General features: G+C 43.9%; 1 protein-coding gene across 1 annotated transcript in view; it reads left to right on the forward strand.

Annotated features, from left to right (window-relative positions):
* PDE6D (phosphodiesterase 6D) overlaps nucleotides 1-20,497 on the forward strand; it is a 56,928-nt gene extending 36,431 nt beyond the window's left edge. The window contains exons 2-5 of the mRNA XM_044290399.1: nucleotides 55-143; nucleotides 3,563-3,688; nucleotides 17,456-17,561; nucleotides 18,902-20,497. Coding sequence (XP_044146334.1) covers nucleotides 55-143; nucleotides 3,563-3,688; nucleotides 17,456-17,561; nucleotides 18,902-18,983 — 403 coding nt within the window. The 3' untranslated portion in view covers nucleotides 18,984-20,497. The remainder of the gene's footprint in view (nucleotides 1-54; nucleotides 144-3,562; nucleotides 3,689-17,455; nucleotides 17,562-18,901) is intronic.
* Nucleotides 20,498-20,743: the final 246 nt, after the last annotated feature.

Raw genomic sequence — 20,743 nt, forward strand, 5'->3', positions numbered from 1 at the left:
CTGAATGCTTTTGTGGTCTAGACTAGAGAAGGTTGTATTCCTTAACTTTATTAGAAATTCAATGATTCTCCGAGACGGTGAGACCGGGAAGACTATGTGGCAAGGAGCAGAAGATTTATCATTTCCAGGAGTTGAACATGAAGGTAAGTTACATGATGTACTTTTCTCTTCCCATTGTTTTTCATGTTAGTAAAGAAACACTCCAGAATAATTTTTCCTATATATCGGAGCATAGTATTAAAGTGTATACCTGTTTTATGGGTTTTCTGTCATCCTGGTCCCTTCTCCCCTCTCTAATATGATTCCTCTAATACAGCCTGCATTTCCCATTATACATTATGTGTGGTATGTGCGTCAGTCATAATAGAGGCTGTGTAGATCATGCCTCATATGTTCACATTTTAAAGGGAATCTGTCACCATTATAAGCAGTATGAAACTAGACTTCATGCCTGGTTAGGCTGTAGGAGCTTATCACATCAATACCTGTGGAGAGAGCTGATCAGGAGAGCCAGAAAGACTTCACCATCTAAATAAACAGTTTCTATCGCAGCCCAAGTGCTTTAGTCACGTCCTTACAGGTCAGTACTTCTCTATAACGTCCTCTCTGATCAAGCCTCCACCCACCAGCTCTGGGAAAACTGCAAATGAAAGATATAGACAAATTATAAAGCTGCTAAAAAAAAATCCCAAATACAAGTCATATAATAGCCAGAAAGTGTTATTTTTCATACACACTGTACTGTTAATTAGGGATCGACCGATATAGATTTTTTAGGGCCGATACCGATAATTTGTGAACTTTCAGGCCGATAGCCGATAATTTATACCGATATTCTGGGAATTTTCATTTAAAAAAAAAATTAAAAAATTCCCACAAATCTGCATAAAATTAATGTTTATTGTTAATGTGTATTTTTTTTTTGTAAATCTTTCTTCTTCATTTATATTTAATATTTTGGTGTTTTTATTTTTATAATTTTTTTTTTTTTTAACTAACTTTTAGCCCCCTTAGGGACTAGAACCCTTGTCCTATTCACCCTGATTGATCTCTATCAGGGTGAATAGGAGCTCACGCTGTCCCTGCTGCTGTGTGCTTTGTGCACACAGCAGCATGGAGCTTACTATGACAGCCAGGGCTTCAATAGCGTCCTGGCTGCCATGGTAACCGATCGGAGCCCCAGCATTACACTGCTGGGGCTCCGATCGGAGGAGCAGGGGAGAGGGGATCCTGTGGGGGGGCGCACTGCGACTGGGGTGGGGGGGCCCTATGCGCCACCACTGCTTAATACTGGGGGGGAGGGGGGGCGCACTGCGCCACCAATGTCTAATACTGGGGGGCTTGGGGGGGCGCACTGCGCCACCAATGAAGCTTAATCTCTAATTTATTCATATACAGGAGGCGGGAGCTGGCTGCAGGATCACATAGCTGGCTCCCGACCTCTATGAGCAGTAGCTGCGATCCGCGGCACCTGAGGAGTTAACTACCGCAGATCGCAGCTACTGCTCATAGAGGTCGGGAGCCGGCTATATGATACTGCGCAGCCAGCTCCCGCCTCCTGTATATGAATAAATGAGAGATTAAGCTTCATTGGTGGCGCAGTGGCCATAGCTCCTCCCCTGCTCTTGTCCCCTGTCCTTTCATTGGCGGCAGCAGCACAGGGGGAGGAGACACTGCTCCTTCTCCCCTGTGCTGCTGCTGAGGGAACACGGAGAGCGCTGTCAGCAGCGCGATCTGTGTTCCCCATACGCTATCGGAATATCGGCAAAATAAATGCCGATACCGATAGCGTTCAAAATCCTGAATATCGGCCGATAATATTGGTAAATCCGATAATCGGTCGATCCCTACTGTTAATTAATGAAAAGTTTGTTGACAGGTGATGCAAGCTTTACGGACGTGACACTGCAATTTGTATTTTTTATTTTTTTTTCCATCTGTGTCTACCACCCAGCTCCCCAAAACACAACACTCTGCTTACCCTACACAGGGTTAGAGGGTCCTGGCTCCCACAGGCCTCGACGCAGCCTGCTCCTTTCCCAGACAGGGAGCCCTGATTGAGGAACTCAGCCCACATTTACCCAAGCTCCTTAGCTGGTTGCTAATTATCTAAATTACCAGCCTAGCTGCTGCAGACAGTGGGGAAACCCTATTTTCCCAGCCTTTCCTGTTCTCTCACCCAGGCTCCTCTGGGTGAGATACACCATTTCAATGGCCCTCATAAAGCCCTCGGGCAGCTCCACTGCCACAAGTTATTATAAACAGTTATTCTGCGGGTCAGTACACTTACAGTACCAAATTAATATCATTTTTATGTTTTTCTACTTTTGCATTATAAAATCTTTTACTTAAATTTATTATTTTAGTGCTTGATCCTTTTTTTTAATTGCTTTTTGGGGAGGTGGAATGAACAAAAAACAGCAGTTTTGCCATTTTAATTGCACTTTGATAGGGAGAGGCGTGACTATTTTTGCACTGCCTCACCCTGTCAAAGTGCAGAGGATGTGGCAGTTGCAGAGAGAGCTGAGCCTCTAGGTTTAATGACAACGCCCCTGTTGCTCCTAGTGGCTCATTTGCATATATTAAAACATAATTTTTCTCAGCAATGTGGGCACATATGAACATGGGACCAACACAGATGCCTACAGCTGCCAAGTGCACATGTAACAGGTCAGCCAGTTTTACAGGTACTGACAGATACCCTTTAAAGGAGGGTAAAAGAGAATGTGAGGCGGAAATGTGGTATTAGATAATGGATAAATAAGAAACCATATAATATATATGGTTGGGCTTATTCTCCAGAGTGGGGAAGTGGGCCTTCCAGTCAGCAGATCGGCGGCGGGGGGGGGGCGGGGATGTGAGAGTTGGAGCCCATGGATCAGGTACTAGTGGTCTATCCTACTGATAGGCCAACAATATTACAGTGCTACAAAAGTATTGTTCTTCTAATAATTCTTGGGATCGATTTCTAAATGACAAACTTGCATATTAGTGAGACATAACTAGTGGTAACGTCATTATTGATTTACTCTCGTGAGACGTTACAAAACTGCAACAAGAAAAATATTCAGCAAAGAAGCGAAAGGTGGTTGTTCAGCCGTGTACAGTTTTTGAGATAAAGGCTCCCCATGGTGTAAAGTAATAAAAGAGGTGAATACTGTCCTTACAGTTTCTCCTCCTCTCGCTCCGCGCCTTTACAGCACCCTGCAGGTCTCTGCATTCTGGTCCCTCTTGACGCACAGGACATGCCCACTCAGCTAATCATTGGCTGAGGGTGCTCACCTCTACGGTCAGTGATTGGCTGAATGGGCATTTCCTGTTTGTTGAGAGGGCCCAGGAAGTAGAGACCAGTGAAGGATCGTGAAGCAGTGGAATGGGAGTGGCAGGGGGATTAATAAAGTGAGCATTTTATTACCTATTTAACACAACAGGGAACCTTTAAATAAACGGCCATACAAGCCCTTTAAAGACCAAACCTAAGTCCTGTCATTAAGACGCATTTTTCATGTTTATGTATAGTCAGAGGATTTTGTTATGATTTTTTATATTGTTTTTCCTATAGCTCGAGTACCCAAGAAAATCTTAAAATGTAAGTCTGTGTCCAGAGAGATCAACTTTGCATCTGAAGAAGAGATGGAGAATTTTAGACTAGAACAAAAAGTCTACTTTAAAGGGCAGTGTTTAGAAGGTATGGTGGCTGATTTTGGGTTAATACTGTTCACAAACTTGAAAATTCATCTTAAAGAGGACCTTTCACAGGTTTTTTTGTTTTTAACTGAGTCCCTTTACATAGGGAGTACCCTCCACTGATGCTGCCCGAATGTTTTATTTTTAAAGACCGCCCCCTGATGTTTTGGTGCCCTATATGTTAATGCTGAGCATCGGTACAGACAGGAGGAAATGGCGGCGTTTCTCAGTGGACGTCTCCTTCTCCATGGCTGTGGCACAGTCCAGTCACAGTTGACCACTGAGACACGGCCATCTCCTCCTTGTACCAATGCTCGGCATTAACATATTGGGCGCCAAATGTTCGTGGAATCACAGCGGGGTAGACAGCGGGGTAGACGAGGGGGCAAAAAAAATAAAAAAACCTTCTGCCAGCATCAGCAGAGAGTACTCCGCATGTAAAGGTACTCGGTTAAAAACAAAAAACGTGCACAGGACAAAAATATGATTTATCCATGACAGCCAATAAGGCTGCCTCTTCCATTTTACAATGGGCCGAATAAAGATAAGAGCTGGAATCTGATTGTTTGCTGTGAACACCTACCGATTTTCTTCTGTATTAGTTTTGACAAATTGTTTTTATCTTACTTCTGTTAATATATGCCATCTAGCTGGTCACTGGTTGTAATCTAAAATCTCAGTCACATGTTGAACGAATTTTGGTAAATCGCTGTTAACCACTTCACATGTTTATCTCTGAATGGACGTTCTAGAACGTCCATTCAGCGATGACCGCTGCTAATCGTGCAGCTGCCGAGCAGGGGGTCCCAGTTGCCAGGTGTCCCTGCTTTCTAAATCGCTGTATACACAGCGCTCACCGAGCGCTGTGTGTACAGATCAGGAAGCGCTATGTGTTCTGCTGTCCAGCCTCACTGGGGGCTGTATTTCCCCTGTAACTGGTGCTACTATGTCAGCCCCAGGAGAAATCAATGGTGAAAAAAATAAAGTAAAATTAATGAATGTGTCTCAGAGGTCTTGTATGACCTTATGGGAGATGCAAAGTGTAAAAAAAATATATGAAAAATAATACAATAAAGTGTTTAAAAAAAAAAAAAAAAAAGTTCCCCAATTAAGTAATTTACATTTTTAAAATTTAAAAATAGAAAAAATGTAATAAAATAGACATATTTGGTATTGCCGCGTCCGTAACGACCGGATCTGTAAATATATCACATGATCCACCCCGTCCGATAAACACCATAAAAAATATATAAAAACTATATAAAAAAGCCGTTTTTGTCACCTTGTTTCACACAAAGTGCAATTCCAAGTGATCGAAAAGGCTTATGTCCCACAAAATGGTACCAATAAAACAGTCACCTCATCCCCCAAAAAATGAGCCCCTACATAAGAAAATCGCTCAAAAATATAAAACATCATTTTTTTGTTTCAAGAATGCTATTATTGTATTAAAGTGAAATAAATAAAAAAAGTATACATATTAGGTATCGCCGCATCTGTAACAACCAGCTGTAAAAAATTAAAAATAAAAACAGTGCCAAAAAAAGCCATTTTTTTCCCTTTCCCCACGACAGCACCACAGAGAGAGGGGATCCGCCCCCAGGGACCTCAGTGGTTTCCTGTCCCTGGAGCTGGGAACCTGCAGTTTCCTTTTAGGTGCCACTAGTCTGCAAGTCTCAGAGGTTCTGGAGGGCTAGTTGGCAAACTAACCTGCTGGTGGAGGTCCGGGGCTTCCATCGGGCACTTACGGCAGGTGCGTGTGCCCCTCTGGTTGGAGGCAGGCCACGTAGAATAGAGGATGGAAAGCGGCCTCGGTTGGGGAGATGTGTTGCCATGGGCAGGGTCGGAGCAACCTCAGTCCCGGCGTGCAGTGGCTGTCGGCGAGGGGCGCCTTCAGGAGCTTCTGGTAAGATGTTGCAGGGATAATGACGCACTTCCAGGGGCGATTGATGATGACACGTGCGTTCCATATGATGCACTTCCGGTGGCGTGCGTTCCACCACCCAGTTTTTCCCTTTCATCCTCCATGACGGTATACCATGAGAGATGACCCGCCTCCAACCAGGTAGGGACAGGAAGTATAAATTGGACCCTCCTTCAGATCTTCCTCAGTGTCTTCCTGTCCCTCCAGGTAGGAGAAGGATCATCCTCATGGCACATGCTATGAGCCCGTTCTGTTTCAGGCAGGCAGAGCGGTAAGAAGAAAAATATGCCTTATCTGCACATGAGGGAGCGACATACCCAACTAGTGCCCTAGTTGGGTATTGAGGTGCTGTGAAGATGGCCAAGATTGCTGCTCCTTACCTCCCGCTATGCGCGTCGGGCGCGAAAGTCCATGTGCGAACGGACACTCAGTGAGTCCCTCCGGTCTGTTGAAAAGCTCCTCAGCGCGATCCGATAGTTTCAGCTCTCGCGATGACGCCACCGGAAGTCGTATGCGGCTCACGTGCGGTCCAAATGGAACTTCCGCTCTGTGGAACGCACGCTGAAGGGGCGGAGCTACAAGTCGGTGCGCTGGATCATGGCGGAAGTCGCCCACTGATCTGAGGTCTGCAGGTGAGAGTATTTAAGAGGGGTGTTTAGAGGGGATGGTGCAAACATGTCTGAGCAAGCTGGTCAGGTGGAAACCTCTCAGGGACCATCTATCGTAAGTCAAGGTCTCCTGGGGATGGGGGAATGCTGGTTACATTACCTTTTGCTAACCCCAGTATGTGCCTGTCTCTCTCTCTCTATGATTTCTCTCCCTATGTGAATGCAGAGTGAGAAGGATGTAGCTCAGAAAAAAGCTAGTCCAAGAACTAAAAAATGTGTTATGTGCTCAGCTAGATTGCCCGACACATATAACAAAAAAGCTTTGCAAGAAATGTACCTCTAATATGGTGAAGGACTTAGTTCCGTCTATTAGAGAGGAACTGCGAGATGTAATAAGGGAAGAAATAACATCTGCCATGGCAGAAAGTCCTGTAGTTACCCCTGGGACATCTAGCTCTAAACGCAGAGATACTAAAATGAGCATCTCCGGGTCATCATCCTCTGACTCAGAACTGGAATCGGATTCAGAGGATGAGGATTCCGAGATCTCTTTTGGGTCTGATTCAGAATATAAAAACTTCCTTTTTTCCTCTGAGGACACAAAGGAGTTAGTAAAAGGTATCAGGGCTACTATGGGTCTTTCAGACGGAAAAGTGCAGAGGTCTGCCCAGGACCAAATGTATAGTGGTCTAGAACAAAGAAAAAAGAGTGTTTCCGGTCCATAAAAACATGATGGAACTAATTAAAAGTGAATGGAAATTCCCAGATAAAAACCTGTTTATTCCATAAAACGATGAAACATCGTCTTCCCTTCTGTGAAGATGAAACCCTATTAACAATTTGCCCCAAAGTTGATGTATCTCTATCCAAACTAGTTAAAGGGGCTAATGACGCCGTGCGCACCAGCAGTCAGCAGGAATCCCGGCAGGGTTTTCACGGCCCGCTCTCTGCCGCAAACACGGCCGTGTGCATTCGGCCTTAAGTGCAGTGTTTGGAGAAAAAATTGCAGAACATCCATGGGTTATCTGTTTTCTAAGAGGGGCAGATAGGTTAAGACCGTTCCTAAGGCCTACAGTTTCTCCTTGGGATCTCAATTTGGTATTATTAGGTTTGATAAACGCCCCGTTTGAACCTTTGTCAGAAACCTTGTTGAGATATTTGTCACTAAAGACTTTATTCCTGGTATCAATCACCTCAGTGCGTAGAGTGAGTGAAATCCAAGCTCTAAAAATAGTGGAACCTTTCTGCATCGTGTTTCCTGACAGAATCGTATTCAGATTGGACAATTCTTTTCTTACTAAAGTGGTATCAAACTTCCACAGACAGGAGGAGATTATTGTCCCATCATTTTGCTCAAACCCAAAAACAGAAGAAGTGAATTTCCACAAATTAGATGTACGTAGGGCTGTGTTACTCTATCTAGAAGTTACAAAAACGTTCAGGAAAACAGACTATCTATTCGTCCAATTCAGTGGAACACATAAAGGGCAGAAAGCCACAAAAAAAAAATCCTTATCCAGATGGATAAAAATGGCGATTTCAGAGTCATATAAAGTGTCAGATATTCCTCCACCAAAGTCCTTTACAGCACATTCCACAAGATCTGTGGCTAGTCAGGAGCTCGCTTTCGGCAGGAAGGTGCTTCAGGCCATAGCCCCCCCCCCCCCCAATAAGAGTATTAATCTGTTATATCTCATGGTATGCCATCATGGAGGATGAAAGGGAAAACCCAAATCACATACCGGTAATTCCCTTTTAAAGAGTCCTCCATGACGGCACAGATTTCCCACCCTAAAGTACATATATGGATAAATATATGTGTATACAGGCACACATATAGGCCAATAAATAGGTGAAGGAGTGTGTGGGTGTGAATGCAAAAAAATATATATAAAAATTTGTAGATATATAATAATTCTTTATGTGAGGATAAGACTCTCTAGGCTGTCGGTCCAGAAAGACACTGAGGAAGAGCTGAAGGAGGGTCTAATTTACACTTCCTGTCCCTACCTGGTTGGAGGCGGGTCCTCTCTCATGGTATGCCGTCATGGAGGATTCATGAAAAGGGAATTATCCCTTTGAGGAGGATGCTACTTCTTGGGGCAAGGCGCCGAAGATTGATGTGGCCATTGGGGCAAGGCGCCGAAGATTGATGTGGCCATCTCTAAAATATCTAAGAGGTCCTCTCTCCATTTGAGGACTTGGGGTCCTTAAGGGATCCATTAGATAAAAAGATTGACTCCTGTCTTAAGAGTACCTGGGAAGCCTCCTCCTCCGCCTTTAGACCTGGTATAGCTTCAACAGTGGCAGCTAGATCCATGGTGGTTTGGCTAGATAGGTTAGAGACACAGATTTGTGAAAAATGTCCCCGAGATCAGATTCTGTCCTCCATTCCTACCTTACAGAAGACAGCAGAATTTTTGGCAGATGCCTTTGTACATTCTATCAGACTGTCGGCACAGGCCTCCTCTTTTTCTAATTCAGCACGCAGAGCCCTGTGGCTAAAGAATTGGAGAGGAGGTGACCTAGCATCAAAACAACGTTTATGTGGCATTCCCTGTCAGGGTGAATTCCTTTTTGGGCCAGATTGTGATTGCTTACTGGAGAAGGCTGCAGACCGGAAGAGAAAATTTCCAGATGTATCCTCAGGATTCCCTGTAAATTCCTTTTCAAGGCCCAGGCGTTCCTTTCGAGCCTCTGGATTTAGAAGAAGGAACCGGGGTAATGAGAGAAACCAGAATGCTAGAGCCAGAGGATTTGGAGGCAGGGGTTTCCTTTTCTGAAACAACTCAACAGCAACCATGACACCAGAAGCAGGGTGGGAGGAAGAATAAAATACTTCCTTTCTGCTTGGGAAGGCGTTGGGGGAGTTTACCAGCAGTTCCTCAGAGTGGCTATAAAGATCAGAGGCCAGATTAATCATTTCCAGTATCAGTTTCTTCCATTTGGTCTTTCCATTATCTCAGAAGTGGCATCCTTTATAAGGATAGAAGACATACTGTTTTTGCCATACCTAGACTATTTCCTCATCATTGCAGACTCTCATCGGAACTGTGTAATTGCAGTTCAGAAAGTATTGGACATCCTGAAACAGTTAGGTTGGATTATAAATCTGGAGAAGTCCCAGCTGCAACCAAGAACGCATCAGTTATTCCTAGGTCTCCTCCTGGATTCCAGATCCCAGAGGGTGTTTCTTACAGAGGAGAAAATTTCAAGGATACAGAGGAAGATTCAGACGTTAAGATCTTCAAATCACCTGTCCATTCGGAAGGCCATGTCGCTGCTGGGGTCAATGACATCTTGTATCCCAGCAGTAGCGTTCGCTCAATTCCACACTCGAGCCCTACAAACAGAGATCCTGTTCGCCTTCAAAGTCCGAGGAAACTCCTTGGAGACAAAAATAAAAATCTCATCCAAAACTCTGAAAAATCTGGAATGGTGGCAGGAGAAGTCAAATCTAGATCAGGGAGTTCCTTGGAATGTCTCCACTCCCGTGGTATTGACAACAGATGCCAGTCCCCTTGGGTGGGGTGCTCACTGTCTAGACCAGGTCTTTCAGAGGACATGGTCTTTAGTTCAGCAGACCTTCTCCTCAAACAGGAAAGAATTGTTGGCAGTCAGACTTGCCCTACAAGCGATCCCCCTAATCCATTTAGACCACATAACAATATTATCAGACAACCTTGCAACAGTGGCATATATAAATCAGCAGGGGGGGCACGAGATCAAGATCCCTCATTAGGGCAAGTTCCCTTCTGTTTCAGTTTGTGAAGGGGAAGTTTGGGCAGATCTATGCTCTCCACATAACAGGGAAAAACAATGTTCAGGCAGATTTCCTGAGTCGCCATCAGCTAACCTCTTTCACACTTGCGTTGTCCGGATCCGTCGTGTACTCCATTTGCCGGAATTACACGCCGGATCCAGAAAAACGCAAGTGTACTGAAAGCATTTGAAGACGGATCAGTCTTCAAAATGCGTTCAGTGTTACTATGGCGGCCAGGACGCTATTAAAGTCCTGGTTGCCATAATAGTAGTGGGGAGCGGGGGAGCAGTATACTTACCGTCCGTGCGGCTCCCGGGGCGCTCCAGAATGACGTCAGAGCGCGTCCATGCGATCACGTCATCCATGCGCGTGGGGCGCCCTGACGTCACACTGGAGCGCCCCAGGAGCCGCACGGATGGTAAGTATACTGCTCCCCCGCTCCCCACTACACTTTGCCATGGCTGCCAGGACTTTAGCGCAAGTGTTCAGGATTTTTGGCCGGAGCAAAAAGCGCAGCATGCTGCGGTATTTTCTCCGGCCAAAAAACGTTCCGGTCCTGAACTGAAGACATCCTGATGCATCCTGAACGGGGATAATCCTGATCAGGATTCTTCCGGCATAGAGCCCCGACGACGGAACTCTATGCCGGAACAAAAGAACGCAAGTGTGAAAGAGATGGAGGCTACATGGGGGCATATGGAGGCTACATGGGGGCAGATGGAGGCTACATGGGGGCAGATGGAGGCTACATGGGGGCAGATGGAGGCTACATGGGGGCAGATGGAGGCTACATGGGGGCAGATGGAGGCTACATGGGGGCAGATGGAGGCTACATGGGGCAGATGGAGGCTACATGGGGGCAGATGGAGTCACTTTTGGGGCACTTGGGGGCAGATGAAGGCACTTGGGGGCTGGTGAAAGAGAAACAGATGTAGCAGGCTGAATATGCGGCTGTTCTGACACAGTGTTGGTTGAATAGAAAAACAGATGTAGCAGAGCTGTATATGTGGCAGGTCAGCATCAATGCTGGTGAAAGAGGAACAGATGTAGCAGAGCTGAATATGCGGGTGTTCTGACACAGTGCTGGTTGAAGAGAGAAACAGATGTAGTAGAGCTGAATATGCAGCTGTTCTGACACAGTGCTGGTTGAATAGAAAAACAGATGTAGCAGAGCTGTATATGTGGTATGTCAGCTTTAATGCTGGTGAAAGAGAAACAGATGTAGTAGAGCTGGATATGTGGCTGTTCTGATACAGTGCTGGTTGAAGAGATAAACTGATGTAGCAGAGCTGAATACGCTGCTGTTCTGACACAGTGCTGATTGAAGAGATAAACAGACAGATGTAGCAGAGCTGTATATGAGGCTTTTCAGACACAGTGCTAGTGGAGGAGTAGAATAAAGATGTAGCAGGGCTGTATAGGAAGCCATTCAGCCAAAGTGATGTTAGGGGACTGGAGTAGCCACATGTAGCTGAGCTGTATAAAGATACATAGTGTAAGGTTTATACACAACTAGAGTACAGCTGTAATGGAAACAAATCTGCATCAGTGCTGGTGGGTGGGGGTTGGTCAAGCTTTTGGGCTAATGTATAATATGGAATTACAGTTTTTGATGCACAGAATGGGTTTGTAAAAGATCAGACTGAGATTTTATGTGTAAAACTGCAGAACAGCCACGTGTTACTGTGCACTGAGCTCACTTCACATGGCTCTCTGAGTGACCATTCCCCTCACAGACACTGCAGGCTGCCAGACTGATGAGTCATACTCTTCACATGAACTAGCGCACAGGACTCAGCTCTCAGTGTGATGTCATAAGGAGGCGTGGCCGGCCTTCACTCTAGCTGCCTTCGCTGCAGAAAAAACAGGAAGTGAACAGCTAGCTGGCAGCAAGTGAGGATGAAGTAGCAAGATGGGAATACCCCTTTAAGCATGTGCGATATGCAATATATTGTTTTCTATATTTGGGGGGGGGGGGGGGGTTTAAACTTTTTTTTTTTATTAGCCCCCTTAAGGGCTAGAACACTTGTCCTATTCACCCTGATAGAGCTCTATTAGGGTGAATAGGACTTTACACTCTCCCTGCTGCCCTGTGCTTTGTGCACACAACAGCAGGGAGCTGACCATGGCAGCCAGCCTCTCATGTGCTCCCTAGCCTCTGATCAGCCCCCCAGCCTCATGTGCCCCCTAGCAGAGGTCGCACTACATTTTTTCCGGAAGAGTAAAAATACTCCTCTTACCATTTTTGAGGAGTATTTTTACCCGAAGAGGAGTGTGAAATTTGCAATAATTCAAATGCATAATATATAGGCCTACACTTGTTCACATCTGTGTTGGAGGCTGTGTTTGGAGCCTTTGGTGCAGATTCTGTGAAAAAGACCAGAGAAAAAAGCCTTATATGCAGCACTTTTTTGTCTGGTAAAAAGACAGATCCCAAATGGAAACTGAACAGATCCATCATAGTCTAGGGGGTCTGTTCAGCTTCTACCATGTAAGTTAGGCTGGGTTCACCTCAAGTTTTTGTCATACATTTAATATACACACAAAAAACGTATATATGTTAACAGACTCCACCATACTGTGGCATCTGTCACTATAGAATTCCACTGTAAAAAAAAGAAGAAAAAGTATATGCTAGCCTATACATTTTTTTTTTTTTGCTGGACTTTACAAGATTGAAAAACATAGTACACTACACTTTCCCCTCCTGCAGAGTCCTGCAAAAAAAAAAAAAATATAATACTTTTTTATTTTTACAATGGAACTCTATGGTGACAGATGTGAAAGTATGGCATCTGTCTGAGGCGTCTGTTAACATATACGTTTTTTGTGTATGTTGAACTTATGACAAAACCCCAGCCTTACATGCCCGATCCAGCACTACCATTATATTCATTGTTCTGCTCATCTAACGGAGCAGAACAACAGAAATATATAGTCGTGGTGTGAACGTGGTCTAAGAGGTGGGTATTTATGTGGGGGAACCATTACTAATCTAAATAACAGCAGGCAATTATAGCTAAGGGATAAAGTACAGTCCAATATACTGGATCTTCCCTGTACGTTATCAGTTGGCTATAATACCCTGCCTGCATTCACCACATACATCACACACACTGCACCACATACATCAGTGTGAGTTGTATGGAGTGCAGGGTGTGATGATCACACACTGCACCACATACATCACAGGCTGCTGCTGTCACCTTGTTCTGTGCCTCAATCTTGATGTCCAGACATAGTCATAGTCTTTTTGATGTCTCGGACATGTATGCTGTGTTCCTCGAGCAGCACGGCTTTCGTTGGTACAGCCATCCTCGGGAGCCGGCCCCTCCTCCTTTTATCTCCCGCCAGCTTCCCCTGCTGCAGAGGTCTGTATTGCTCCGGCACCCGCTCAAACTAACCAGTAGCAAAGCTCCGAGCTGTAAGGAGCTTTGCTATTAGTTACTGCACGCACAGGCAGCATCGCTGCGCTGCCTGTGCAGTTCACAGTGCTGAATGTAAGGGAAAGGTCTAAGGCGTATTGGTACGCCTTAGACTTTTTCTAGGGAGTAAAATGGCCTGAACAGGCGTCAGTGACACTTGTACAGGCGTTATTACGACCTCTGCCCCCCAGCCTCTGATCCACCCCCCAGGCTCTCATGTGCCCCCCAGGCTTTCCCTCTTATCAGCCCCCTCTGGTAACTTAAACCCACCCCCCTTCCCTCCCCAGTATTAATCATTGGTGGCAGTGGCCACAGGGTCCCCCTCCCCCCCGTCATTGGTGGCAGTGGGCAGTGCGCCCCCCTCCCTCGCCAGTATTGATCATTGGTGGCAGGGGCCCCCTCCCCCCACATCATTGGAGGCAGCAGCAGTTCCGATCAGTTACCATGGCAGCCAGGACGCTACTGAAGTCCTGGCTGCCATGGTATGTTAGTGAGCAGCATTATACTCACGTGCGCCGTGGCCGCCGGGCGCTCCTTCTTCCGTCTGTGCTGCTGCCACCAATGCTTATAGCATTAACAATGCGCCGCATAGACCTATGAGAAGGAGCGCCCGGCGGCCACGGCGCACGTGAGCTATAAGCATTAGCAATGCACCGCACAGACAGAAGAAGGAGTTCCCGGCGGCCACGGCGCACGCGAGTATAATGCTGCTCACTGACATACCATGGCAGCCAGGACTTCAGTAGCGTCCTGGCTGCCATGGTAACTGATCGGAGCCCCAGTATTACACTGCTGGGACTCCGATCGGAACTGCCGCTCCGTGGTCATATCGCAGTCCGGCGATATGCACAAAATCCATATCGTGGCACAAATTTATATTGCCTATACCGCCCACCCCAATCTTGAAGTAACAAGGGAGTGGAGGAATTCCACTTCCCTCTTTGTCCTCTTTTCAGGAAAGAACAGAGGAAAGGCAGCCTCTAGGAGTTCTTTGGCTAGGTGGATAAGGTCTGTTATATCTCTTGCCTACACGTTATCTGGTAATTCTCCTCCTATCACACTCAAGACACATTCTACTAGATCTGTCTCTACTTCCTGGGCAGAAAGATATACTGTCCCAATTGAGCATATTTGCAAAGATGCCACGTGGTCCTCTCCTTCCACTTTCTATAGACACTATCGTCTTCAACTAATTTCCTCCTCCGATCTCCTGTTTGATACCAGGGTTCTTCAAGCGGTGTCCCACCCATAAGGAAGGGTGTTCTCTGTAATCTCTGTGTTGCTGTCGTGGGGGAAGGGAAAAATGATGATTACTTACCGGTAATCAGATTTTCCAGACCCCGCGACAGCACCCTTCCTTATTCCCTCCCTTGGGGTTTTCCTGGTTCTTCTTGTGCACTGGGTGTAGCAAAAAAAAAAAAATATAGTATTATAGATGTAGATAGTATGCGTGTTGGTTAAACTAACTTGGGTTGGAGTCTCTAATGCTCTGTAAACCACTGAGGTAGGAGAGGGGCTTCTCCCTTTTATTTCTGCAGGTTCCCTGTCCCTGGGGGCGGATCCCCTCTCTCTGTGGTGCTGTCGTGGTGTCTGGAAAATCCGATTACCGGTAAGTAATCATCATTTTTGTCACCTTACATTACAAAAATTTCAACACCAAGCGATCAAAAAGGCGTATGCCCCCCAAAATAGTACCAAAGTCACCTCATCCCGCAAAAAATGTGACCTTACCTAAGACAATCGGTCAAAACATAAAAAAGCTATGACTCTGACAATGGAGACACTAAAATGTTATTTTTTTTTTCTTCAAAACTGCTATTATTGTTTTAAAGTGAAAAAAAAAATATTAGGTATAGCCGCATCCGTAAAAAACGACCTGAACACCATTAAAAAAAAAAAAGTACCAAAAAAAACAACATTTTTTGTCACCTAACATCACATAAAGTGCAACACCAAGCGATCAAAAAGGCGTATGCCCCCTAAAATAGTAGCAATCGAACAGTCACCTTATCCTACAAAAAATGAGACCCTAATTAAGACAATCGGTCAAAAAATAAAAAAGCGATGGCTCTCAGACTATGGAGACACTAAATTTTTTTGTTTTCAAAAATGCTATTATTGTGTAAAACTTGAATAAATAAGAAAAAGTATACATATTATGTATTGCCACATCCGTAATGATCTGCTCTATAAAAACGTCACATGACCTAACCCCTCAGGTGAACGCTGTAAAAATAAATAAATAAAAACTGCTAAAGCAGCCAATTTTTGGTCACCTTGACCCATAAAGTGAAATAATGAATGATCAAAAATTCGTACCCAAATATGTACCTAAAAAATGTCACCTGTTCCTGTAAAAATAAGAGACCCTGCACCGCAGAAAAATAAAAAAAAATGGCGTTCAGAAAATGGAGACACAAAAACATAATTTTGTTTTCAAAAATGCTTTATTATGTAAAACTAAAACAAAAAAATAAAGAAAGTAGACATATTTGATATCATTGCGTCTAGAACTATTTGGACTATAAAAATAGCACATGATCTACCCTGTCAGATGAATGTTATAAAAAATAAAAACGGTGCCAAAACAGCATTTTTTTTTTTTATGGTTACCTTGCCTCGCAAAAAATATAGAGCAATTAAAAATTGTATGTACCCCAAAATAGTACCAATAAAACTGGCACCTTATCCCCCTAGTTTCCAAAATGGGGTCACTTTTTGGGAGTTTCTACTTTAAGGCTTCAAATGGGACATGGCATCTAAAAACCAGTTCAGGTAAATCTGCCTTCCAAAAACCATACTTTTACTCCTTAGCTTACATCAGTTTACGACCACATGTGGGGTGTTTCTGTAAACCGCTGAATCAGGGTAATAAATATTGAGTTTTGTATGGCTGTTAACCCTTGATGTGTTAAAGGAAAAAATTGATTAAAATGGAAGATCTGCCAAAATAGTTAAATTTAGAAATGTCATCTACATTTTCCTTTAATTCTTGTGAAACACCTAAGGGGTTAACAAAGTTTTTAAAATCAGTTTTGAGTAACTTGAGGGGTGTAGTTTCTACAATGGGGTCATTTATGGGGGGTTTCCACTATGTAAGCCCCACAAAGTGACTTCAGACTTGAACTGGTCCTTAAAAAGTGGGTTTTGGAAATTCTTAAGTTTTAAGAATTGCTTCTACAATTCTAAGCCTTCTAACGTCCTAAAATGATTCCAACATAAAGTAGACATATGGAGAATGTTAAGTAATAAATATTTTATAAGGGTATCACTTTCTTAAATTGAAATTTTAAAAATTGCTAATTTTTTTCATTTTTCTTTATATATACAGTACAGACCAAAAGTTTGGACACACCTTCTCATTCATAGAGTTTTCTTTATTTTCATGACTATGAAAATTGTAGATTCACACTGAAGGCATCAAAACTATGAATTAACACATGTGGAATTATATACATAACAAAAAAGTGTGAAACAACTGAAAATATGTCATATTCTAGGTTCTTCAAAGTAGCCACCTTTTGCTTTGATTACTGCTTTGCACACTCTTGGCATTCTCTTGATGAGCTTTGACCTGGCATTGACCTGGTCTCTGTGTGGCATTGACCTGGTCTCCAAACTTTTGGTCTGTACTGTATAAAAAATATATATATATATATTTTTTTTTTTATTATTTCTGATAAATTTGGGATTATTTCATAAATAAAGGTGAAATATATCGACTCAAATTTATGAAGTACAATGTGTCACGAGGAAACAGTCTCAGAATGGCTTGGATAAGTAAGTAAAAGCGTTCCAAAGTTATTACCACAAAAAGTGACACATGTCAGATTTGCAAAATTAGGCTCTGTCAGGAAGGGGGAAATGGCCCGGATGTGAAGTGGTTAAGAAGTTAAATCCTGTCCATTACTCTCCTATGTATATGCCGCCTTTTTATGATGCATGATACTCAAAAACATGTTATTCCACTCATTTCCCACACAGGACTTGAAAGCAATGAAAGATCAATATGGTAGAATTGTGTATTCTTTTTTTTTTTTTTTTCCAGAGTGGTCCTTTGAGTTTGGATTTGTAATGCCCAATTCCGTAAACACCTGGCAGTCTATGATAGAAGCAGCACCAGAGTCTCAAATGATGCCAGCTAACGTTTTAACGTAAGAACGCAGTAAAATATACTGATATGGTGGAAAATGTCCTACAATTATTGAAATCTCACTCCTTTGCATGTCATCACCGGGTGGGCAAACGGTGCATGCGCAGTCCAATCACTGATTCAGCTGCCCACATTCGCACATTCGTGTTGTACGGCCCATTGCCAGGTCATATGGTAATGTGTGCATTTCAGGAGCATAGACACTGACATAGGCAGGACACTCGGCTTCCTTACAGAAAGTTAGGGGAGTAGTTAGGGTACTTTCACACTTGTGGCAGGACGGATCCGGCAGGCTGGTCTCCCTGTCGGATCTGTCCTTCCGCTGTTTCGCCGTATCGCCGCTCCGTCCCCATTGACTATAATGGGGGCGGAGCTCCGGCGGTGCCCAGCGAAAGCCGCCGGACTAAAAAGTCGGACATGCAGGAGTTTTTAGTCCGATGGCTTTCGCCGTGCTGCGCCGGAGCTCCGCCCCCGTCCCCATTATAGTCAATGGGGACGGAGCGGCGATACGGCGAAACAGCGGAAGGACGGATCCGACAGGGAGACCAGCCTGACGCATCCGCCCTGCCGCAAGTGTGAAAGTACCCTTATTCACCAGCAACACCAAGGGGCCAAGAAATTTTTTATGTTGTTGGCAAGGGGGCCGACTGTGTGCGGGGCCACATTCATTATTATTTATATAATGATGCTGTATCATTCTGGTGCACAAACTGCCAGAGGAGGCCCTATCAAGACTGGAGTAGCACACGCCGGTCTTGATAAATCTGGGCCTAAGTTTCTAGAAAATGCTAAGGTGGTGATTTCCTATCCAGAAATACGCCTATATTAGGGTCCATTCACACGTCCTCAATTCTGTTCTGCATTTTGCGGAACGGAATTGCGGACCTATTCATTTCTATGGGGCCGCACGATGTCCTGCCCGGATCCGGAAATGCGGCTCCGCACTTCTGGGTCCGCAATTCTGTTCCCGAAAAAAAAAAAATAGAACAAGATTAGACATATTCTATTATAGTGCCGGCGTACGTCACTTCTTTGATACATTCCAGATCATACAATGATAAGATCAGGATAGGGCAAACTGTCACTCATAAGCAAATACGTCCCAATACGTAGAGAAGCAGTGCCGCAGTGATGGGCTCTGTTCTGTATAACGTGGATGGAGCTGTGTAGTTCCTTCTCCCAACAGTTTCTCTGATCTGGGTGATCTTGATGAGCTGTCCTAGGAGAAACCCTGTGGTAGCAGCTCATGTTCTAGATACATTTATGAATGTGATATACTGTATATTGATATATGTGAGCTGTGCTGCAATTTAACAGTTTTCTTTTTTTCTCAATTTACAGTGGTAATGTCATCATAGAAACTAAGTTCTACGATGCTGAACTTCTTGTCAGTACATCAAGGGTCAGGCTCTTCTATGTTTGAAGAATAAGGAGTCCGTTGATACGTTTTTTTTACCCACCTCCATTCTCTTTACATTTTTTCTCTTCTGGGGAAGAAAAAAAATATTTGGGTGCTGTGGACTTGAATGCAGTACAGGACTATACCCATGTTTGCAGACACCGAGGCGTGGACACCCCATGCAGCGCACTGCACGTGACCCACATGGAGCAGAGTTTGTTTTATTCAGCTATTCTTTGACTTCTGCGTCCTCCACCACTATTAGTGATCGTTCACAGACTGCTAACTTGTATATTTTCTTTTCTCAAACTGTTACATGATGTAATATGATCATTTCTCCCGACTGAATGGTTAGGCCACTGTAAGCTCAAGTACATCCAAAACCACGATGAAGCCACAGGCTGCACAATATATACCTCTGTCATTCTCTTGTCCTAAAATAAGGGTTTCATTGCACTTCTTGTACCATTCATGCTACATGATCTGAAAGACTATGGAGACTGTGGCTGGAAAACTGACGTCTCGTGCTCAGAGCGTGAAATGTTTCTAAAGCATTTATCGCTTCCATGCATCTACACATTGGTGAGATACCTGACCTCAAAGCCTCATGGTCCTGAAGTGGCTAGAATGGTGTATTTATGGCCAGCCATTGATTGGAGCTATATGTATAGATTTAATATTTAAGCTGGGGTATGTACAGGTATATACATTTAGAACAAAATGGTTCATAACGCTTTCAGTATTAAAACTTGCATCTAAAAGCCTCAAACCGTTTTTCGATAAAATATGAAACTTGTACCTCTGGTAATTGATGTACTAAGGTCTTACAGTGGCATCCCATTACCAGGGAAAGTGAGCATATTTTACCCTCAGATTGCACCATATCATGTCGTGCCCCTTTTATATTGCTTTTGTGCTTTAATTGCTAATTTAGTCCATTGGGTTAAGATATAATACAGTCAAATTCAATGTGTAGTTTAAATAGACATATTTTAAGTTATTCTACTTTATTTATTATATATACACGGCCCCTATTACCACGAAAATGTCCATTCATCTCATCAGTAGGGGTTATGGAACTAGAATGCATTATCTGAAAGTCTGAATAAAGACATAGCTTTTAAAAACTCATCTTGAATAAACATGAGCATGGTCTCACTGGGGTAATTAGTAAAATAGAGCTTCTATGGTCATTTAGCATACCAATATATTCACAAGTGTAGAAATTTCTGCATCTCGGAAGGTTCCATTGATCTGAATAGGGCTTTGTTGGGACAAGCGCATGGATTTCTGCAAGCATCATTCAATTGAAAGAGACGTTTAAAAATAAATTCAGCAAAATGATCTGCGTGTGAAGTCACCTTAAAGGGGTTGTCCGAGTTATGGAAAAAATATATATAGCACTGAGAATCTGATGGGCAGCTATATATAACTAAACTAAGCAAGTTTTATGCAAAAAAAAAAAAAAATCCTATATATATATATATATATTTCCTCATCTCCCTGGTTCTTTTCTGGCCCTTGTTTACATGCAATAAAAACAATCTCTGCCCCCCTGCACTGCTATGGGAGTGGCTACAAGTGCTGCCCTGAATAACATGTCTGCCTGCTGGGAGAATCAGCAGCATGTTGTATGTATAGAACTACAAGTCCCAGCTGTATAATGACACTGCTAAGGGAGTGGATACAAGAGCTGCCCTGAATGACATGTCCGCCTGCTGGGAGACTCTGCAGCATGTTGTATGTGTAGGACTACAAGTCCCACCTGTATAATGACCCTGCTA

Source organism: Bufo gargarizans, chromosome 4, assembly GCF_014858855.1.
Source record: "Bufo gargarizans isolate SCDJY-AF-19 chromosome 4, ASM1485885v1, whole genome shotgun sequence".
NCBI classification, from domain to species: Eukaryota; Metazoa; Chordata; class Amphibia; order Anura; family Bufonidae; genus Bufo; species Bufo gargarizans.